The following is a 24,243-nucleotide window of genomic DNA, read 5'->3' as shown; positions in this document are numbered from 1 at the left end:
CTTTCTACGGCCGAAAGTTTTTTTGGCACCGCTGCTAACCTTGGGGCACATCTTTGCCAGTTTGCAGGGGCCGGAGAAGACCATAGGAACTTCGTTCTTGTTGCCATCTCGTTTTAGATTTTGGGACACGTTGTGAATATATGGTATCACCTCTCCTTTGACTTCTCTGAAATTATTTTTGTGCCATTGCCCCTTTGGCCTACCCTTGAGTTTCTGCAGCAGTGCCTCGGTCACGGTAGCCAAAATGTGAACCCTGCTTTACGCAGTCTGTTTACCTCAACCTGGAAGCTCGCCCGCATGATGTGAGAGCACGACTTGAGGAGTGCTGATTCCATGAAAAGGGTAGCAATAGCCCTCTTAGCTGTTTTTGACTGGGCCGAATCAAACGGTAAAATATCGTTTTTAGCCCTAGAAAAGTAGCGGCAGTGTTTGCAGGTGTTACCCTGCTTGATATTCCTGCTCTCTTTATTTCGGCAAATCTTCCAATCTTCTTCCCAATCTCTTTTATTTCTGCTTGCCACAGCTCAGTCGGAGCTTAATATAGTAAACAGCAATTGTTGCTGCTGTCATACATATTTTGCGTCTGCTTTGTTTTTTTAATAAAAGCAGAGCAACAACAACAGACATGACTTTCCTTTCTTTACACTTCATTTTAGGGTGTTACACGAGGGACTGGTATTCACAAGATGCAGGACGTTGGAGCAGTCACGAAGTTTGATGGTCAGAATATGGCAGCCGTATGGTACAGCTATGCTGGAGATATGGGTTTCTATTGCAGACTAAGTACGAAAATGCCAGTCTGCAGACAATTTTGAAGCACATCGAACAACTCTAGGTGAAAACATTGAGAGCACCATAATCTACATTGACTCACTAAACATTCTGAAATTGCTCCACTCCAAAAAATGCACTACAGTTTTTATTAGAAGATATGCATAATACAGAAACGGCCCCCGACACATGGACATGAAATCAAATTATGCTGGGTCCCGAGCTATGTCAGCATTTGTAGTAACAAAATAGCTGGCGGGAGTGCTTTAAGAGCATACAACCAGAAACTAAGAAAACTAAATGTTTTGCATAGATTTCTTGAAGCTGGTTGGGAGTAAGCTAGAAATGAAAAAGCAGACCACTTCAGATAATGGAATCAACAATAAGCTACACGTCATAAAGCTGATTCTCAGCGAATCAAATTTATGTCGGCACCAAAGAATGGTGCACTGAACTTGTCTTACGCCACCTTCGCATCAGACATAAGCAAATTACACATAACTTCCGACCACCGCAGTGGTTCATTGGCTATGGTGCTCGTCTGCTGTCCCGAAAGACGCAGGTTCCTACAGGTCGCAGAGGTCACATTTAGGTGCTGCCGAAATGCTAGAGGCCCTTGCACAAGGCGATGTTAGTGCACGTTAAAGAATCCCAGGTGCTTGAATTTCCAGAGTCTTTCACTACGGCTCCCCTCATACCCTTAGTTGGTGCGGGACTTTAAACCCCATTTACCACATAGCTTCATGCTTACAAAGCAAGGAAAGCTTGTTTGTGAGTGAAGTTGCAAAATGGTCACGGTAAAACATAATTAATGCAGAAAGATCAAGGAACTTAAGTTCATGTAAGTTTATGCGTGTATCGAGAAAGCGGAATAACCTCAACTATCCGTATTCATTAAATTCTACACCACTCTCCGAAACAGAATCATACAGGTATCTTGGAGTCATTGTGAACAACACACTAGCCTGGTCTGAGCACATTGCAAAACTTAGTAAAGATGCTTCCAAGTTGCTTGGGTTCATCAGATGATCACTCGCCTTTTCGCCCCAATCTATCCGCCAACTCGCCTACGTAACATTCATCCGTTCCAAACACGAATATGCCGCGGCGATCTGGAATCCCCATCAGAAATATCTAATCGATCAGCTTGAAGCCATTCAAAATCGCGCGGCTCGTTTTATCACATCGCAGTACAACAGACGACACAGTGTAACTGTTATCAAGGCTTCCCTTGATCTTAAACCCCTGGCACTTTGGAGTAACATTTTACAGCTTTGTTTATTTCACAAATTATACTACACCTTCTAACAGCTAAAGAACTGAATTGCACCGGCCGCTTCGCACCTCACGCCGACCTTTTAACTCTAAGTATGCAGCGCATACACGGCTCCACAAACTCATTTAATAAATATTTTTTACTTAGGTCCATTGCATTGTAGAATGACCTACCTGATTTCATAGTTACTGATATAGAACATAAAAAATTCAAACAGATAATAACAACATGTTTCAGGGACTGAGTTATTTTGCCGTGTTTTTGAGTGTGTGCATGTGTGTTTTCTTATCTTTCTCCACGTTGTCCTTGAGCCGCTGTGTCTTTCTTAGTGTTGTTAATGCTGATAATGTTAATGTTGAACTTGAACCCTGCGCCTTGTGTTCCTTATTGATGTTACCGACCAACATATTATGAAACGACTGCTCCCCCCCCCCCCCTTATGTAATGGCCAAAGCCAACGGCCTTTAAGGGTAACTAAATTATGAAATGATGATGATTATGAACTAACACTGCCTCGTCGTTGTCTGATTTACACTGGCATGTTTCATCCCATAAGCATCATCGCGTGATTTTTTTTTTGTAGCGATGTTTATTTCCTCAGGGCATAAAAACTATGAAGTGAGAGATGAGTAAGATGTTTAAATAAATGAAAAATGTGGGGTGATTTGATGAAATCAAGAAGTTAAGGATGATATGGACCCTGTGTCCAGGCAATATAGCAATCCGGATTGTCCGGTGAGAGTCCCACTGCCGCCAGGTGCTGAATTCTCGTTGGCTTCAGCTGTGGGGGATATCCGCCTCACAGTCTCTGTTCTTGTAGACTGGACACCCGGGACGGGGATATAAATCTTTGAAATGCGGCCACTTGCGTGTCACAGCTGGAGTTAGGGCCACCCCGACCCGTATCTTCCGAAGCGCAACCTCCTCTGCACGGGTAAGACCACGAGGGAGGGTATGTTTTTGTTGTAGGTTGTTTTACAGTGACGTAACCGGAACTTCCGCTCCTGCAGCTTCCGGTCCTTGGAAACACGCGTTCGCCCACACCACCACCCTGCACACACATGTACACGAGCTCCGCATATGACATGAGAACACAGAGCACATACAGAACACTGCAAATTAAGTTGTATACGTGCAGGCACCTACAATGATATAATAGGGCATGCAGAATGTCCGTTTGGTGTTCCACCCAGTGCTGTTCGCCGAGTTGGCACTGTTTATTCACTCTCTAGAACACCTGTGGTCTTCCAAGTCCAACCCTCCGCCCCTAAGCGTGTCCGAGCCTGCGCATCAACTTGGCACACCACCCCCTAACTAGTTTTAGAACAGAGGCCGAGCTAGCGAGTGGCAGTGGCAAAAATTCCGCGAGTTACAGCCCCCGGGGTCGTACACAACCCAGGCAGCAAAAATGCTCAAAACCTTATCCCACGGCTCTCCCGGGGATGTCACCCCCGCCGTCAGTGACGGGGTCGCATTTTTGATTCGGGACGAAGTCTCCGTTGCGCCTACCGCGACTAGCCTGTCCGAGTGACTACCCTCGTTCCCCGATTATCGCACCTTACTTCTGGGTTCAGGTAGTTGTATGCATTAGCTTGAACGTTGCAAGATTCGCACGCCTGTCCTTTCGCCACTTTCTCTCCGCTCACCTTCCCCTTGCGTAGGACAGAGATACTTCGATTCCTGCGCCGCATGACGGAAACCATTGTTGACGCTGCGCAATCGCTGTTTTCGTGAATGGATTGCTTCACTGGTAGGGAGGCTGCCTCTACGCCGTGTCTGGTGGCTGTAGACTGCCCCCGCTACCGTTTTGGTCTACTGAGCCGTCCGTTTGGCTCCGTGTGAAAACAATCTTCACCCCCCCCCCCCCCATTTTCTTTCAGGGACTTCTGATTCCACGTCGGCATGCCCCTCAGAACCCAACTGCTGATATTGTCCGCAGCCCGCCAACGGCATCTGAGGAACGAAGCTGACCAGACCAGCTACAGGTCTTGCGCCCTCATTTTCTTCACCTTCCGCAGTGAACGCCAACAAGGCCTGTGTCAACTCGCCGCGCTGGATCGCCGAGTTATTTACAGTGTCGCTGCGTTCTGAGGGGATGCACCTCTCAGGTGCGCAGGTGTTACCACAATTTCGCCCGTCAGTGGCTACGTCCAGGCTGGTAACTTCATCTGTACTCTATCCGCAGTTGTCATTTCTTTTTTACAGCAAAGCGGCTTACCATCCACCTGCGTGCCCGGTGCTATTCCAATCGCAGGCTCAACTGGACTCGCTGCCAGCTTAAGCTCATCTATCTTACGATCAACATCTTTCAATTGGCGGTCCAATTCCAGCGATGTCATGCCCAAGCCTGGGACGTTCTCGCCTTTTAGCATTCGCAGTAGAGCTTCCATCTCCCTCAATCGTGCCCGCTTAGTTTCCATAATTATTCCTTTCTCCGCTGACCACTAGCTGACTGCGTCGAACTCTAAATTGAGTTCACGGTTCCTCCGCTACCCATGTCCTCGAACACAAGAACAGGGCAAAAGGCGAGACCGGAAAGACTCACTCTTGCTGTGCTGAAAACCGTAGTCTTTCGCTGGGCGCTGCTCGTACCTACTGTAGCTGGCCGCTTGCGATCATCTGTCTCCTGCCGTGCGGCGTCTTTGGCAGCCACCGCTTTTTTTGTGGGGCGGCCGCCTCACGTCACGGGTCCACTGGCGCGGTCCGTTCCGCCGTCTTTCTGCAGGTCCTCTCGAACGCTGCGGCTCCCTCCTGCACCTTGCCTTCCCGAACTACCGATGGCTGGCGGTCCCACCCCGTCACCCCTTTCTTGCCTTCAGTCTTCCTGCTGTGTGGTTTAACAGAGTATACTGAGGGGCCAGTTGGTCAGACATATTATATATAAAAACGCAGCGTATGGACGGGACGAAGAAGGGCGAACCGTCCTGTCTTCGGCCTTCTTCGTCCCGTCCATATGCTACGTTTTTGTTTATAATATGCTGTGTTGTCTTCAAATAGCGACAGGATCCTTGCTGACCGCGCTAGTAAAGTTCTTTCGCGCGCTTAGCTGTTTATCTTTCTTGTACCAGGGGTGCCCACCGCCAGAGACGGTTGGTTGATTTCAGTGGCTGAAGGTTTTACTTCGCACCAGGTGCTCCGCCAAAGACGGTCTTGCGACGGATTAAGATGCAGGTAATAAGGAAGTACGACATGAAGTTTTATGTACAAGAACTTAGTTTACACACGTGTTGATGCACAAAAGACAATTTAAGCGGCAATAAAGTTAAACAACAAAAGGTGGAACTGGCTAACACTAGGGGAGGCCCATGCTCGGTATAGTCAAAGATGCATATCTGACCGTAGCCTAGAACCCTTCTGCAGGCTCTGAGGCCCGGTTTTAAAGACCTCAGAACCTAGGCCATATTTTGCACCACCCAATAATAACATACAACATTTATCCGTAATGTTTCGAGACTTTTATATTTTCTTCTCTAGAAATGATTCCTAAAAACATATGTTGGTGCTTATGTGCAGCGCCATCTTTTCGGGGTAACCTGATATCTTTTACGTTATTTGCTGTGGCAGCTAGACGGCACTACATGTAGAAAAATACGTTGTCACTAGTAGTCTCCGCATTCAAATGTGAGTGGATGTGGAGAGATGGACGTCCACCGTGAACAGCGTGTAAACATAAACTTCTTTGTGAAGCTTTGCAAGACAGCCACAGAGATCCATGAGCTCCTTCGTGACGCTTACCGCGACGAGTCAGTATCGCGGGAGCGAGTTTTCGAGTGGCGCAAGAGGTTGGTTTTGGGGAGAACGTCGATAGAAGACAACTCAAGCCAGGGGCTTCCTTCTACCTCACGGAACGAAAACAACGTGAGTCGGATCAGGGAAATCGTACAGCAGGACCGCAATATTACAATACGCATGCTATCAGATGCTCTCGACATTTGTAAGATAACATGCCACCAAATTTTGCGCGAGAACTTGGGAAAACGAAAGCTGAATGCCAGACTTGTGCCACATTCCCTCACACAGGACCAGAAGCACACGCAGGCATCAGTAAGCACTGATATGCTCTCCGAGGCAGAGAGAGATTCTGCATTCGTCGACAGCATCAATGCTGAAGACGGAACGTGGTGTTTTCAGTACGAACCTCAAAAAAAAGAGGCAGAGCGCCGATTGACGGTCCACAGGCTCTCCGGTGTCGAGAAAGGTGTCGCGACAAAAGACCAGACAAAAAGGATGCTGATAGTTTTTTGCGATGCCAGAGGTGTCATAAACCACGAGCTCCTCTCAGAAGAGCTGACGGTGAATCAGGAGTTTTATATCCGCGTACTCCAACTCATGCATGATGCACTGCGACGCCGTCGCCCTGAGATATGGGCAGCTGGTCAATGGAGCCTTATCCACGATAACGCAAGGCCGCACACTGCTCTCAGCGTGACAAAATTTCTCGTCAAGCACATCATTACTGTACTTCCCCATCCGCCATACTCGTCTGACCTCTCCCCATGCGACTTTTTCCTCTTTCCTAGTGTGAACAGAGCCCTAAAAGGTCACTGGATGGAAAGATTGGGGGACATTCAAGTCGCCACGACAAAAGAGCTGGCAGCCCTGCAAAAAGAAGCCTTTCCCAATTGTTTCCAAGACCTCAAGAATCGTTCGAAGCTGTGCATAGACTGCAAGGGAGACTGTTTCGAAGGGGTGCTGCACAAACGATTTGAATGCTAAACGCCTTTTTTTAATGAACTCAGTCTTCGAACTTTACGGACAAAGGTTGTAGTAATACCTGGGTGGTTTGTTAGCTGCATGGCCCGGCTTCCAGTTTCTGCCCCCCCCCCCCCTCCAACGTTCAAAACCTTCTCCCTAAAATACTCAACACGAAAAGAACATCAATGTTGCTTTGGGAAAATAGCATTGCGGGAACGGGCCCTCAAAATGAATGACCCACTATGTTTACGTGCCACGCCCCATACTTCCTCAGAGAAAGAGAAACGCATGAAACGCATGAAACGCATGAAACGCATGAAAGAAACGCTCAGAAAAAGAGAAACGCATGAAAATACATAAAAAACACTCTCACGGGTCGCAGGCTTCCAGAAAACTCGTGACCCTGGAGGCTCTCCGCATTAGGGTAATTACCGGTCTCTCCGAGCCGCTACCGCCGCGAGTTACAAACGAGACCGTTGAACCGTGCTCCTAACTGCTGGTCTTCGTGACGATTGTTGACAGGTGTCCCCCGAATCTGGAAAGTGACGCCAACCGTGTTTTTGCTGCCTTTCGTTTTCCCAGCCCACTTCTCGAGGGCTGTTGGCATACACCGTCTTCGGGCGTCACCCCAGCTTCGGTGCCTACAAGCCGCGTCCGCGGTGACCGTACGACACGCTTAATTGCTACGAGTCAAGTGCGAGAGTCCGAACTTGTCTCGACTAGCGGTGTTGGCCCTTGAAAGAAAAGCTCTGCCGACCTTCCAACCTAGACTGCATTTGCTAGGACGAGGGAGGCGGCCGGGTATGGCCGCTTCGACAGGGTCACTGCTCGTGTGTTCGCACGCAGCCGCATCGTTTCCGCAAAACGGAGACCTCGAGGGGTTCTGGGAAAACGTTCCCTTTCCTTCCCTCTAGCTTTGTCTTGGTCCTCGCTGGTCAACGTCCCTCTGCCTCGCCTTGCACGCTTCTTGCCGACATGACGACGGGGATTAGCGAGGAGAAATCGCTGCTTCATGGATGGGAAAGTGGCTTCTCGATGCAGCATTTGTAAATCCGATGACCAATAGATAACATCTCCAAGCTTTCCAACAAAACAAAAGGCAACACACGAGGCTCGTCGAATGACTAAGCATTGGCCAATACATGACAGTATAACTTCATTGCAGACATCCAATCAGTTTGCTGCTCTCCAGTGAGATGACGACGAGCGGCTGGAGCTTCCTGAGCACACCTCGTATGATCCTTCAGCTTTTTCAAGATTGTTCGTGGTCACTTTTAGAAAATTTTCGTTTTTTAAAAGTTTCGCGTTGAATTTCCACACAGGCCAGTTAAATTGTTACCTCCTTTGTTTGGTGCCGAAAGCTGCAAAAACTAAACAATGGTCACTGATACTTACGGGCTTAACGTCATACCCAGAGCACAGTGGAACAAATTCAAGAGACATATACATTCGGTCCAGTCTGGCGGGGCTATCACGTTGAAAGTGAGTATATCTGGGCGAGCATTGCTAGCGTACAAATTACCGATGTCTTCAAGGTTACAGTCACCGACAAAACCATTGAGGAGCTGAGTGCTTTTATCCCTCACCCGCGAAGCTTTTTCGCGGTTCTGAGCAAAACAAACGCAATTGAAGTCGCTTGCATAGCAGGATTAAAATCTTGTCGCAATTTAGATGCGGTTCAAAGCCTTCAAAAAAGGTTCTGCGCTCAGTCTCGGCATTCGGAGCATAAACACAAACAACACGCCAACATAGATTCGAAAAACCAAAATCAACAACAAGTAGGCGACCACTTTCGAAAGCAGCAACAGAAACAACATAAATACCCAACCTTTTTCGAATATAATGAGCGCAGCCTCCCGACGGGCTGACAGAATGGCAAACATATATGCCGTACAAAGAGCGAATTGAGGACACCATGCGATCAGTTTGTTCCTCGCTCTCAATCTTAGTTTCCTGGATGCCAATAAAATCAAGATCGTTTTCAACAAAAAGGCGATAGAGCTGCCTTTATTTCCGTCTTGCTCCTAAGCCACGTACATTTAGTGACGCTAAAAAAAAACGCTGCACCAAGTTTAACGCCATGTTCTACTGGTGCAGGCCCCGCAAGAAATGTTTGTAAGGGGCGAAAGGTGCCTCTGAACTCACAACTCCTGAAGTGTCCATGTAGTGCTCTTTCATCCAGCCGTCCGCAGGTGTCTTGAGAGTCAACCAGCTGTCGGCACGTCACAGGGCAACAAGCACACACACTGTAATCACCGTCGTCTTCCTCTCGTAGGCGCCACCCGCTCCCACCAACCCCCCACAACCCGGACTCTGGAACCGCGCTGCTGGGGAGGCGGTTTTCCCGCCTGCCTCGGCTCACTCGGGTGGTTCGGACGAGGTTTTAAAGTGGGTCGCCTCATACCGGCCGTTTTCGACGGTGGTTCCACGCTGGCACTGGCGTCGGGCTGCTCGCCGTCGGCATCTTTTTGCTCGCGAGAGCGCTTTCCTGCCAGGCAGGCACCCACGCCAGCTTCTCCCCGAGAAATATTCATTGGGTCGACCTCGGTAGACACGGAGTTCGAGTCGTCCGTCGTGAGTTCCTTCGAAACGTCTTTAGACCCAGCACTGTCTTCTTGTCCAGCATCTTTCTTCAAACTTGGGGTTGTGCTTACGCTGCCACAGGGCTCTGCCGCTACCTGAATATCAAGGGTTGGTTTCGTGAGCATCGCAGCGTGTTTTCCTTACTGCGAGGCCTCTTCTGCATCAGCCTCATCTATGTATAACTCGGACGACCTGTCACCATTCCCAGGGCCGGTTACACTGGCATAAGTGCGAGGACACTGGCCTTCTTCGTGTACGAACCGTCGGCAGGCTCCGCAGCGAGGAATGCGACACTCACGCCGAATATGACCTGTGCCGCGGCAGCGCAAGCAAAGCGGAGCCCTGCCAGGCACAACCACAAGAGCCAACTCGCCGCTATCGCTCACCTGGTGCGGAAGGTCATCCAGCTGAACACCGGCATTTAACTTAAGGGTCACAATTCTCGTTGTTGAGCTCTTGTCGGAGACGCCCAATGCTCGCCACCTCTCCCTTGAAATGTCGGTCACCCTCCTGAAATCTGCGAAGGCGAGCCGCACATCGTCGTCCGGTACGCTGTTAAGTAGCCAGTGAGGCTTCATCCGGACATCTCGATTGGCAGGATCTATGACAAGACACCGGGCGCTTTTCACTTGCAGGTCACCCACGCTGGCGATTTTCTTCACACCATCGGCGTCCTTAAAGGTCACGGCCCAAACATGGTTCATGCGGTACGCGCCCAGGGCGATAACTTATCTCATGAGCGAAAGCGGAGCGAGCGCGTCGCGGAAATCTTCAACTCTGAATGGGCGGGCCCAGATATCGCCGTGCAAAAAGACAGTACTCTCAAAAAAACGACCTGCAGGCAAACTCGGCAATACGACCTGGCAATCACTGTCAGATGCAAAAATCCTGTTTCCGCGACCAGACGTGGCCGCTGTTGCTGCTCCAACGGAGCCCGTAATCGAACGTCCGTCATGCTCGGTGGCCGGAAGTTGAATCTCCATCACTCAGCTGTAGCTGCCGCTGCCTAGAACCGATTACTTTAATTCCCACCTGTGTGTGATTGTTGCTCCCAAGAGAAATAAAAGAAGGCAGAGAAGCCGCCAGTGAGGTTCCAACTCACGACCGCTGGTTTACGAGACCAACGCTCCACCACTGAGCTTAGCGGCCGGTGCCTCGAACCGGTTACATTAATTCCCTTATGTGTGGTTGTTCCTTCCGACTGAAAGAAAAAAGGCAGAGAAGCCGCCAATGAGGTTCGAACTCACGACCGCTGGTTTACAAGACCAACGCTCTAGCACTGAGCTATAGCGCCCAGTACCTCGAACCGATTACTTTAATTTCCACTTGAGTGATTGTTCCTTCCCACTGAAAGAAAAAAGGTACAGAAGCCGCCAGTGAGGTTCGAACTCACGACAGATGGTTTACAAGACGAACGCTCTGCCACTGAGCTATAGCTTTCTTTTCTTCCTTTATTGCCGGTGAACAACACATACGCAGGAATAAAAATCTCTAGCCAAACTATGGCCGAGACGTTGGATTAAAACATTCTCATATCGATCAATTCGTGCATAACTGCCACCCAGTCCGGCGGCTGGGGTTGACTGCGCAGAACATCTCTCAAGAAAACTGCACTTTCTATAAAGTTTTCCCTCACTGGTCGCACATTTACGTCTGCGTGCCTGGCCGCCATTCTCGTTTTCCAGATCCTGTGGAGGCCCATTAACACAAACATGTCGTATGGAACTTCCTCACTTTCTACAGTAAGTAACCGGATGCCATAAAGAGTAACAGGTAGTTCTTTTTTTAATGTTCTTTGCAAGATATCCCAGCGGAAAACCGGGTCAGAGCAGTCGTTAAACACATGTTCCATGGTCTCGGGTTTTTTGCAGAGTATGCAGTCGATGGTCCATGGAACAAAAATGCCTTTATTGTTTAGCCATGTTTTCACCGGAAGAGTACCAGTATGAAGTTTAAAGAAAAATGATTTGACGGTCGGTCTTACCGGGATCTCCTTAGCTCGCTTTAGCACATCTTTGCCTGGGCCTCCGCTGTAAAAGGATCGGTATAAGAGAGCAGGTATAAAGATATCTAGCAAATCCTTGTGCAGTTTTTTCCTGGGTGCACACTTAGATACCGTGTCGAAAAGTGAGCGCTCAAATTGCAAAAGGCTGCAACAACTTCACGCAAAAAACCTGTTACAGCACGATTCGTGGCAGGGAAACTGGACACAACAAATTCCGGCAACACATTGCCTAAGCGCATCTGCAACATTGTGCGCAACAAAGGATCGGTTTGATCGAGTAGAAACAAAAATATTGAGACAACTTGTTTCAGAAACAAGTTAGAAAGACCAAGGCCGCCCCTTTTGAGCGGAAGGAACAGATTAGCTCGACTTGTTCACTCCCAGTTTGAGCTCCAAATAAAAACAGTAAACACTCTATGCAGCTTCTGCACGTTTGATCGGGTAATGAGCACGAACTGCAATAAATACCAAATTCTGGCTATTAAACACACATTGCACAAACTTGCGCGAGCGAAAAGAGAAAGGTCACGTCATTTCCATTCATCCGCATTTTCTTGCACTCTGCGTTATCTCACCCCACAACTCCGTACTGCTATTATAGTGCTCCAAGGGTACCTCCAAGCACTTTGCAGAGGAGGTCGTCTCTTTCATGTTAGCAAACACGGCCGGTGTGCTGTCCCAATCACCGTGCCAAAATCCAATGCACTTATCCCAGTTAATTTCGGACCCAGTTTTTTTGCAATCTTCCCCCGCAACTCACACAACTTCTTTAGCGCTTTCTTGATCAGCGCAAAAAACAGCAATATCATCAGCGTAAGCAAGCACTTTTACTCGCGCTGACTGAAGAGTGAAACCGCAGATCCCATCACTGCGTAACAGTGATAACAGAAAAGGCTCAAGGTAGATCGCAAAGAGCAGAGGCGCGAGCGGGCAACCCTGCCTGACCGAAGAACACACAGGCACAGGTTCAGACAGCTGTTTGTTCACTATAATTCGGGTAACACTGTTATCGTACGCCATCATTACACCTTGTATTACCACAGAGCCAACGTTGGCATATTCTGGATTGCCGAAAAGAATTCCGTGTGACACTCGATCGAAGGCCTTTGTAAGGTCAAGCTGCATCATGGCAACTCGGCCCCCGAAGACATCGCAACATTCAAGAACAGCTCTAGCAATGTGCACATCTGTTCCAATGGTCCAATCTTTAATACCGCACGTTTGGTGGGGGGGGGGGGGTACAAAGTCCTTTATAACCTTTTGCAGTCTATTGGCAAGAATCTTCATAGACACTTTATAGTCAACATAGTCAACAGGCTTAGGGGCCGAGAAGCCCCAACGGAGAGCAGTTTAGCCTGGTCCTAACGCGTGGGTATTAATACCACGTGTGCTGTTTTAAATGACGGTGGCATTTTCTTTGTTTCATAAATTTCGGTGAAGGCGCAGTGGAGAGCTTGGGTGAGTTCGGCTTTGAACCTCTTATAAAAATCACTACGTAGGCCGTCAGGAACAGGAGATTTTCCGGCACTCAGCTCTTCGATCGCTCTTCCCACTTCGCTTACGCTGATTGCTACCTCCAGCCCTTGTTTTATTTCGTCTCCTAGCTTTAGCATACGGGACAAGAATTGGTTTCTAAACCCCTCTTCTTCAAGCCGTCGCCGCCCAAATAATTCCCGATACTGCTCAACAAACGCTAACTGAATCACTTTGCTATCATTCGTTACCTCGTTACTGTACCTGATTTGTCTTACTTCATTTTGAGTCGCGTACTTTTCATCGCTAGGCGAGCGTTTAGTAGGTACTTGGTCAAGCCGGAGACGTTCAGCACGGGCCCGTATCACGGCAGCTGCACACTTGTCTTTTTCGATAATCTCAAGTTTACTTTTTGTTTCTCTTATTTCTTTCTTATATCTTCCCGGCTGGGATCCTTCATTGCATACGAGCAAGTCAAGTTGACAATGTAGTTCTTTTTCTTTAACACGTTTATCGTGGCATATGATGCTTGCCCTTTCAATCGCGTTTATTTTCACTTGCTCTTTGAAATCTTCCCACCTAATTACCCAGTTCTCAGCCTCTGCTGATAGCAATGCTTTAATGCATTCATTAACATTAATGCTAAAGCGCTCATCCTCGAATAACTGTGCGTTTAACTTTCACAGGTCCCATGAGAAACGAGATTTTTTGTCTTCTTCCCCACGGTAAACGTTACTAAGCTGTGGTCGGTAAATGACATGTGTTTCGCCTCGTAGCTGTTGCAGAAAGGAACCAGATAAAGCGACACATACTCTATGTCAAGTCTCGCGTGACGTTCACCCTGGAAGTGAGTAAAATGCGGAGCTACCGAAAGACCTTCAGCAACATCATCTAAACCATTTTCTTGCACAATCGAATTGAACTATTTCGCACTTTTGTCTCGGAGAAGTCTTTTTGTAATTCTATCTCCTGATTTACATACGCAGTTAAAGTCACCCAAAATCAATATTAACCGCTCACAGCACACAAATTGCTCAAGGCGCTCAAAAAATTTCTTGCGCTCGTTCTACCAGTTAGAGACATACACGACTATGACCCTCCATAGCAAATTGCAATAAAAAAATCAACTACAACCAAACAGGTCAGTTTGACACAGTAAAATTCTGCTCGACAATCCCCAAAGAATTCTTAATAAATACAGCACAACCGCCCGATGTGCCAGAAGAATGGCACACACAAACATTGTAGCGTGTCGTAAAAGGCTTCACCACACGGTCCGCCTGTTCCTGTCTTTCGACTTTCGTCTCCTGTACGGAAATTATGTCTATTGATTATCGTTGATTATCGAGGAGCAGCCGGCTTAGTTGGTACTGACGCTTCTTGGAAGCCAGTCCCCTGACATTAATTGTTGCAATTCGCAACGCTCTAAGAGGTGTAGAAGCCATCTAGTTTAGGTACAGCAGCCATATGGTGCATACCTCGGGACACAACGCGATGGTGCGGGTGACTTGCCTAGTCTAAGGTGCTCGATGGGTGCGATGCCAGTAATCCAACGTCTCTTTCACAAGTGCCTCATGCGTATGGACTCGAAAATCAGCCCATGCAGTCCGCCACCGAAAAAGGCCATCTCACGGCCGCAGAAACCACTCACAGCACACTCACTCTAACTAACAGAAACCACTCACAGCACACTCACTCTAACTAAGGTGGCGACATAGCCGGCGCTCCTGTATCGCCCTTTACATTCGGCCGCGGTTTCAGCGTCGATCGCCTCACACCAACAGTCTTCTGCGGTGGCTCGTCGCCTTCGCTCACTTTGGGCTCTCCATTCGCACTGTGCTCGTGCGGTCGCTTCCCTGCTTGGTTGCTGGTTGACGCATCTGTCACTTAAGTGTTGTCACCATGTTGGGGAACGACGGGAGCTGACGCCCCACTGCCCAAGACTTTGTCCGTTGACGCCTTAACTTCTGCAGGCTGCACTACTTGTTGCTGCCGCTTATTGCTGGGCTCCTCTACGCTTGTGGATATTTCCAGAGGAGACACAGCTGGGGATTTCTCCTTCTCCACCCCGTCCTCTGCCTCTGCGGCAGCGTTTTCCGCGTCAGCGTCGTCCATGACAAGTTCGGACGAAATGTCAGTGTTTACTGGGACGGCAGCACTCGCGACGTGCGTACGCAGCTGCTTTCTTCGTGCCCGTAGCGACGACAGGCGCCGCATCGTGGAATCTTGCCCTCACGGCGAATGAGCCCAGTACCGTGGCAGCGCAGACACAGCGGAGCTCTGCCCGGTATAACCACGAGAGCCAACTCACCGCCAATCCTGACTTCGTGAGGGAGGTCTTCCAGCTTCACGCCAGGATTCATTTTCAATGAAACCAAAGCGTCTTCGACCCCTTGCTGGCGACACCCTGGACGCTCCACCGCTCCTTGGTGACTTCGTTCACCTTGCCGTACGGAGCAAATGCTACCCTCACGTCTTCGTCGGGCACGTCGTGCAGCAACCAATGTAGCTTGACGCGGACGTCCTGGTTTGCCGGGTCGATGACCAGACAGCGGCGGTCCTTGACTTTCAGTGCGCCGACAGAAAGAATTTTCGTCACCGCCTCAGCACTCGCGAAAGTAATAGCCCATACATGGCTCATGCGGTACGCCCCCAAGGCGATAACCTCGGGTAGCAGCACCAGCTGAGCCAGCGCAACCCTGAAATCTTCGACACGATAAGGGCGGGCCCGCACGTCAGCGTACAAAAAAACTGTTTAAAACAACATGTCCTGTAGGAAGGCTAGGCAGAATCACCTGATATTCCTCATCCGATGCAAAAGCCCTCTTTGCACGGCCAGGCATGGCCGCTGTAGCTGCTCCAAAGACGTCCGTCATCGCACGCCCGTCACGCTCGGTGACCGGAAGTCGAATCACTGAGCCGTAGCCGCCGGTGCCTCGAACCGATTACTTTAATCAACACTTGTGTATGATGGTCCCTCCCGACTGAATGAAAAAAGGCACAGAAGCCGCCAGTGAGGTTCGAACTCACGACCGCTGGTTTACGAGGGCAACGCGCTACCACTGAGCTATAGCGGCCTTTTTTAATGCCTTTATATTGATACAAGCACGATACATTGCTAAAACAACGCGGCCTGCTTCAGCCGGTCACAAGTTAAAATTTCTTGAGTTGCATCAATTCATCGACCACTCAACCATACAGGTGGGTCTGCCTGTGCCCGGTACACATCTCATATGTAACACGCACTCTCCACAAAGTTCTCTCTTACAGATCGAATAACAACATCAACATTCCGGACAGCCATTCGAGTTTGCCATAAACTATGGAGGCCCAGAAGCATAATCATGTCGTAAGGGACGCCCCTGTCATCTAGCTATGTCTACCGGTAAGTAGCGAATGCCAATTGGTGTTATGGGTAATTCCTTTTTTAGTGTCCGTTGTAAGACATCCCAATAAAAAATCGGGTCCAAGCATTCAATGAACACGTGTTCTATAGTTCCAGGCTTTTTGCAAAGCAAGCAGTTCGCTGTACATGGTACAAATATACCTTTGTCTGCAAGCCACGTCTTAACCGGCAAAGTACTCGTGTGTAGTTTGAAAAAGAATGTTTTTGTGCTTGCCTTGACTGGCATCTCTTTAATTCTTTTAAGAACATCTTTCCCTGGGCCTCCAGAATTTATTGTACGGTACAGAGGCACAGACATTAGGATGTCTATCAGATCCCTGTACAACTTTTTTTTCTTTACAGCGCTAAGGTACTCCAGAGAAAACCGAACCTTAAGGAATCGCACAGAGTCCACAACTTCTCTCAACTAACCTCTAGCACCATGAGTTGACAGTCTCACAGTAGACACTATAAAATCTAACAGAGCCCTGCTTAGACGAATCTGCATCATGGAACGGAAAAAGGGGTCGTTCTGATCCCTCATAAACATAAATCGCGACACAAGCTGACGAACAAACAAATGTGCGAGACCAAGACCGCCATCTTGAACAGCTCGAAACAAATTGGCTCTCTTAACCGTCTCCCAACTTGAACTCCAGATAAATACAGCAAACACCCTATGCATTTTTTGGACATCTACACGCGACATAGCCAAGAACTGCAAAACATACCACACCTTCGCGATTAAAAACACGTTGCAAACGGTTGCCCTCGCAAACATCGACAAGTCTCGTCCTTGCCATTCCCTTGCTTTTTCCTTAACTTTTGGCGTCACCTCATTTCAATAATCAGCGCTCTTGTCATACAGCTCTAGAGGCACACCAAAGTAGCTTGGTGGCACGACTGTCCATTGTAAATTCGCGAACGCTGGTGGTGTAATATCCCACCTTCCATGCAAAAAGCCGAAACACTTCTCCCAATTAATCTCAGCACCTGTTAGCTGACAAAATCGTTTGGCAACACCAACAGTTTCCTCAAACACTTTCGCGGTCAACACAAAATACAGCTATGTCGTCTGCATACGCAAGAATTTTAACATTAGGTGACTGAAACCCGAAGCCATTAATTCGCTCGCTGTTAATAAGATTTAAACAGAAGGGCTCGAGATAAAGCGCAAACAGCAAGGGTGAAAGAAGGCATCCTAGCCTAACGGAGGAACGCAGAGGGACGGCTTCACTTAGGTTCTTATTGACAATGATGTGAACAGAACAGTTGCTGTGAACTATCTTAATGTCATCTTGTATTACACTGCCCACATTCCCTTGTTCCAGGACCGAGAACAAGACATCGTGTGCCACGCGATAGAATGCCTTCGACAGGTCTAGCTGCATCATTGCGACTCAGCCTCCGGATACATCACAGCATTCAAGAATACTGCGAGCAACGAGTACATTCGTGCAAATTGTACGGCCTTTCACTCCGCATGTTTGGTGCGGTCCAACGAGCTTCGTGATCACACTCTGCAGCCTGCATCCTATAATTTTCATATAGATCTTATAGTCAACATTTTTTAGGGTTATCGGACGATAAGCCCCCACTGACTGCAATTTCTCTCGGTCATCTGTTTTAGGGATCTATACTATGTGAGCAGTGCGAAATTAAGGTAGCATTTCATTCTCCATATGCTTCTGAGAACATTTTAAGTGAAACCGGGCTGATTTCTTCACTGAATGCTTTATAAAAAGCAGCCCCTAGACCATGCTGCCCCGCTGTTTTCCCAAGTGGTAGTTCATCTATAGCCTTCTGAACCTCCTCTAAACTAAAAGGCCGTTCTAGGGTAGCCTGTGTCTATTCGTCTAATCGAGGCATGAGCTGCAAAAAATCATATCACTGCCCGCTCTTCACGCCTCTTTCATTCCCAATCAGCTCTTTGTAATAGTCGACAAACGCCTGCTCAATTTCTTCTTTATCGGCCTCTATTCTGTTGCAGTAACGGATCTTTCGGATTTTATTTTGTGCAGCATACCTTCTTTCATCGCACAACGCACGCTTATTGGGAGTTTCGCCCGCCCACAGCTTTTCAGCGCACGTCCTTATCACAGCCGCCCGGTACTTATATTTCCAGAGCTTCTAGCTGGCTTTCTAACTTCTCGAATTTCTTTTATGTGCAACCCAGGCGCTGCTCTTTCTATGCACGTCAAAAAGTTTAATTGGCACTGCAATTCTTTGATTATTTTCTTTTGACCTTGATGAAGGATATTTCCCCTTTCTATCGCTACCATCTTGACGGTGTTCTTAAAGTTTTCCCACTTATCTATGCAGTTTCCTGACTGGCCGGACGACACTTTGGTCACTTCTTTTTTAACTTTTTCATCGAAGGCTTCGTCTTCTAGCAATTTCACATTTAGTTTCTAGTTAAAGTGGATCTTAACGGCTTTATTCCCAAAGGTTACCATCACAAGGCTGGGGTCGCTGAATCAAACGTGTTAAACTTCATATTTGCTACACACGGCCACGAATTCTATGCTTGCGTACACTTTGATCTAGCCTCGCATTGCTGCCGCGTTGGAAGTGCGTAAAGCTTGGCTGCGAGTCATGGGACAACCCACAACCAAGATCTTCGATGTCGTGTTCTTGAAGTATTGCATCCAGGTACTGTGCACTCTGATCACGCACCGGAGCGTTCGGCACTCGATCCTCTGGCATGCAAGCGCAGCTAAAGTCAGCCATCAGCATGACACTTTTTAACAGTTCAAATGCAGCTCGACTTTTTCAAAAAAACTAATACGCTTCTTATGACTGTTAGGAGCGTAGACACAAATCACTCTCCAAGCATATCCAGAAAAGCTAAAATCAACAACCAGTAACCGTCCTCCTTCCGACGCAACAACAGTTTCAATTGCAATGCCCACATTATTCCTCAAAAATAACGCACAACCCCCGGATTTGCCAATCGCGTGACATATACCTACACTGTATCGGGACCGAAAATTTTCAACCATGCGCTCTGTGTGTTCCTGGCTCTCAATCTTTGTTTCTTGCAATGCGATTATATCAAATTCATTTTCTAGGAAGAGGCGACTGACCTGACACTGGCGTTTCCTCGCCGCCAGTCCCCGCACGTTCAGCATGGCTACGCGCAGTGGCAGCTAAAACTTTGCTTCTTCATCATTTTTAAAAGCACCCACAGTTCGAGCAGTGCTCACCTCAGGGCACCTCGACGATGCAGAGGGTTCCGTGCGCTGGGGCTTTGCAGGCCTGAAGCTGAGCCTACCACTTTCACAGTCCATGGCCAAAGTTTCAAGGTCGCGCACGAAGTTCCCTTCCATAGCTTATCGTCGGCACCGTTGCACGTTGACCCGGACCCGAAGACAGCGCGTTACCGCAGTTGCAGCGCTATTTAGGCGCCGCTTCCGCTGGTCTTCTGTTTGGTAGAATAATTGGCTTCGGTTTGAAGGACGCCCGTAGCGTTGGCGCCGCTTTGGTGGGCGGCTCCTGCGATGGTGTGCCGTCGGTTGATTGGTCATCCTGCACTGTTTCAAGATGAGTGCGCTTTGTGGCTAAAATCGCAGCGTTTCCCACTGTGATATCATTATTCTCTTGTTCTATGTGCGACTCCTCCACTGGGCTCATAGGAGTTTTGACAGTAGGCTGCTTCTGTTCGCTCGCCTTCTACTCAGGGGCGTTTTGTACCACTTGAGGTGGCTTGACTGAACATGTCACGCTATGCTCAAAGCTTGAAGGTTGAGGATTCTTCTAATCGGCTGCTGCTTTCCCTCCAGCAGGCCCTGACGCTTGATCAGCCTACACCTCATCCAGGATGTGTTCAGACACGTCAATATTCCTTGCAGGTCTTGTCATGCTCGCGTACGTCGGTACACATTGGCTTTCGTCATTACCAAACCGGCGACATCGCGAGCACCGAGGTACTCGACAGTCGCGACGAATGTGGCCCCTACCTTGGCATCGAAGGCAGAGGGGGGCCTCCCAGCGGCTACCAAAAGCGGAGGTTCACCGGAAATACGCAGCTTGTGAGGTATGTCCTCAACGGTGATGCTCGACTTCAACTTCAGGCTTAGGACACGGGCTGTTGACCCTTTTTCCGTTACGCCGAGCACGCGCCAGCGCTCCTTCGAGAGCTCGGTCACCTCACCATACGGCAGGAAGGTCGCACGCACTTCACCGTCAGTCACGTTGTGAAGAACCCAGTGCACTTTAACATGCACATCTTGCTTTGTGGGATGGAACACGAGACACAGGTGCTCCTTGACGCTAATGCTGCCGGCACCGAGCATTTTCTTTACTGCATCAGAGTTCTTAAACGTGACCGCCCACACATGATTCATTTGAAACGCTCCCAAGGCCACGACCTCGGGAACCAGTTCCTAACGGGCAAGGGCGTCCGTGTAGTCCTACTGAACTATTGGGCGCGAGCTCCACCACTGGAGCGAATGGCGCTAGTGTCGACCTTGCGCAGCAAGTGGGATCGCGTGTCTCCTCTCACTGCTGCAGAAGCGGACTATCGGTCGCAGTGAGGCGTTCTAAATGCTAAATGTCGCGCTATCATCTGCATTTTTCGTTGTTAGTGAGTGCCAGCATTTTACACTTCGATCGTGTGTCGTCGTCGGTGCTGCTACAGTTTATTTCAGCTTTCCCCATGGTCGCTTACTGCTCTGTGCCTCCATGCCGGACTTACGCGGCGGAACCAGGCGTAACCTTCCACTTCTATCCGAAAGACAGGAAGCTACGAGAAGCCTGGTTAGTCAAGCTGCGAATGGGCAAAGATGCGAGTGTACATTCTCGTGTGTGCAGCAAACAATTCACCCAACAAGATTTCGTCTATGGAGTTAGCGCTAAACTGTTCGGTGAGTAGCGGCCGAAGCTGCCGCGAGCATTTACGTCCGCGCATATCTCTCTTGTGGAGCTAACGAAGGTTAATTGCTGACAGCGTGGAAAAGGCGCTGGCTTCTACGCGACGCAGTGCCGTCCCATAACCTGCCTGTTCGACCTTTGGATCGTCAGCCGTCTGCTCGGCGTCGCCGAAACAGGGCACAGGGCGGAGGTAAGCTGAATGTGCGTGGTAGCAACGGGCGCGATTACGCAGTTTTAATTTCGCGCACAGCACGCTGTGCGTAGCATATTTACATGTTTAGAAACAAGTATTGCACTGTCTCAAATAACTGTTCTTGCTTGCGGTGCTTGTTTTGTGCAGTGATGATTTAGGTAACGTTGGCGTGTAATTGATGAATGGATGTATTCATTGTGTCGCGAGACTCATAAAAGTGCACTAATGCTTGCCTGTGGCACGCGACTTCTATAATTAAGCTAATTTTGTATTTTGGCGCTCCTATGCTTGATGATGTTACTTTTTCTTACAAGTGTTAGATTCAGTGTCTGGTAATGATGCTCATGTCATTGCTTTGCATTTCGAGCCCCTTGCACGTGCGTGACAAGCACGTACGAGCGTACTTTAAAACGGCTTGGCTAAATGTCCACTGCATCCATTCTTAAAATCATTGTACACCATAAGCTAAAATTTTGTTTCCACAAATGAGTTAAGCAAACAGAACCACAGTTTTAACAACCAACGTTAATAAATACAAAGCCCTGGTGTTCTTCAGAATGTTGGCAATCGTATCTTTATTGGTGTTACATCATCACCTATGTATCAACTGCGAGCTTCTTTATTTGTTAATAAAGAATGTCAATAGAGAGTAATTAAGGCTGGTATTGCAGTGCATGCAGTAAGTTTGGAGAATTAATACCTACTTGCATAGCAAAGGCTGTGGCCAACTGTTTTAATTATTGGCTTTCATACAGCTAGAGGTTTGCAGTACCATTTTGGGAGAAATGCATATCTGAATCTGACATTTTATTTCCAGAAGACAGGGCGTTGAGCGACATTTTTTCTGAAGAGAAGCCGTTACCGCTGCCTGCATGTGAGCCAGAGATTGAAGCAAGTGCATCTTCCTCAGGAGAAATCGAAGACAGTGCACCTGACTAACGGGGCAACGCAGATATCAATCCCAGTCCAGGTGGCAATCAAGGTATCATTGTCAGCTGTGTTATTTATATATTTATTGCATTTGTTGACTGCGAAAATATTTTACATTATCTGCTTCAGATACCCCTGCTGAGCTTCAAGCCGTAAGGAAGGAGATTGGCGTGCAAGCCAACACGCTCGATGCTGCACGAAAACAACCGCTGAGCACGGCAAGCATCCAGGGAGAAAAAGATCTGAACATCTTAACTGGGATTCCCTGCTTCCAGCTGTTCTATAACATATGCGATGTTTATACTCACAGCCGGATGCTCATGCAAGCAAAACGGTTTTGCTTATCAAACGAAGACGCGGTGTTGTTAACGCTCATGAAGCTTCACCACAACATGTCCTTCGCATTGCTTGGTGTGCTTTTTGTCATTCATCGCACCACAGCATCAGAAATATTCAAGGCCAGTGTAATAATCTTGGCTGAAATAATGAAAAATGCAGTTTGTTGGCCGAGCAAGGATGCCGTTGATAACTTGACGGTGTGCTTCAAGGAGTACTCGAGTGTGAGAGCTGTGCTAGACTGCACGGAGATCCCAATTCAGAGGCCAAAGGATATGGAGTCTTAGCTGTTGACATACAGCTCGTAAAAGGGTGTGTACACAGCCAAGGTTTTAGTCTGTGAGACACCGGGAGGTCACATAAGTTATGTCAGCAAAGCTTATGGTGGCCGTGCATCTGACTCCCATATAACGAAGGAAAGCAAGATACTAGAATTGTTCCTACCTTCAATTGACAGTGTCATGGTGGATACAGGGTTCTTAATAGACAAACTTTGCCATGAGCATCAAATCACAATGGTGCGTCTCCCGTTCCTACGCAAGAGAAAGCAACTTACAAAAAATGAAGCTGAAAAAAATCAAAGTATCGCAGCCGCTCGCGTTCATGTGGAGCGTGCAATCCAGCGAATGAAAGTATTTAAGATATTGACGGGGAACTTGGGCACCGAGCTTTTTGCTTACATTGATGACATTATACAAGTCATTGCGGGAATTGTGAATCTCTTCAAGCCCATCTTCAGCAGCGACAAGTTTTTGGTACAATAAAGGGCTACCAAAGTGCATGGACATAATGTTTCAGTACAGTTTCTTCTTATATTCTTTCCTACGGCTCCTTTATATGTTTGCTTGAACCAAGTGGTAAGCATTTTTGCAATATTCTTTTAAGTAAGTTGTACATTGCATTTGCTTCTTGATGTTCTTATCACCAGTTTTCATCATATGCCTTACTTTTGTTACTTTTGTTACTTCCGTTACTTATGTGCTTGGTGTCTTGCTTCTCTTGACCAAAATGTTTTTCTGTAATCGTTTAGTGTTTTCATTCTGTACATGCTTTTTTCTTCCTTGTGTCAGTCCCTCCAAATGTGTTCCCCCTTTGGAATCACAGGGCATTCCTGTATATCAGTAATTACGCAGCAAACAGCATGACATTAAGTACGCAAGTTGCATTTTCATAGTGTCAGTAACAGCAAAGTTCGAAATGCTCTAAAGTAAACACATTTTTTGCTGCCAGCCATGGGCATAGTAAAAATGAAATAATGGTGGACACCAGTGTTCATTGAGAGACAAGGGAAGGCAACACATATGACTTGAAAAAGTAGACAGCCCTCTCCACAACATCATTGAAGAAAGAAGCGTTGAACTCTACAGGGAACAACAAGTAGTTTTCCCTGTCTTGAAACACAAACACATCTGCACTAGACACCCCTGCCAAACCCATCTCGACCTGCACTTGACAGAAATACCTGCTGGTCTTCTTCAGAGACAAGCTTATGCCTTCACTTGTTATTTCTTTTGCCTTGAATTTCTCTAGACTCATCGGGCACTTCACTTCAAGAACTCTTGGAGCACAGCAGTCGCATGTGACTACCCCATCTGGACTGGCGCCAATGCATGGATGCTGGTCTGAAATTAAAAGTCCGCACTGTTCAACTTTCACAATTTCATGCTGACTTGCAGCTAAATAAGCCATCTTTGCTGTTTCTTCTAGAAGAGTGCCTCTTAACA

The 24,243-nt window shown here is 48.0% G+C and overlaps 1 protein-coding gene, 1 non-coding gene and 1 pseudogene across 2 annotated transcripts; 1 reads left to right on the top strand and 2 right to left on the bottom strand.

Annotated features, from left to right (window-relative positions):
- Positions 1 to 10,547: 10,547 nt before the first annotated feature.
- Positions 10,548 to 10,619, bottom strand: TRNAT-UGU (transfer RNA threonine (anticodon UGU)). Its single transcript has one exon. It is a non-coding gene; the product is annotated as a tRNA-Thr (tRNA).
- Positions 10,620 to 15,981: 5,362 nt separating this feature from the next.
- On the bottom strand, positions 15,982 to 19,517 carry LOC144133860 (uncharacterized; annotated as a pseudogene).
- A 2,809-nt stretch (positions 19,518 to 22,326) lies between these two features.
- Positions 22,327 to 23,283, top strand: LOC144134681 (uncharacterized). The gene is given in 1 exon segment (XM_077667535.1): positions 22,327 to 23,283. A coding segment is annotated over 1 exon segment (786 nt). The 5' UTR covers positions 22,327 to 22,497.
- Positions 23,284 to 24,243: the final 960 nt, after the last annotated feature.

Source organism: Amblyomma americanum, chromosome 5, assembly GCF_052857255.1.
Source record: "Amblyomma americanum isolate KBUSLIRL-KWMA chromosome 5, ASM5285725v1, whole genome shotgun sequence".
In the NCBI taxonomy this organism is placed as follows: domain Eukaryota; kingdom Metazoa; phylum Arthropoda; class Arachnida; order Ixodida; family Ixodidae; genus Amblyomma; species Amblyomma americanum.
Note: the sequence above shows the minus strand (reverse complement) of the source record. Positions and strands in the feature narration are given on the sequence as shown.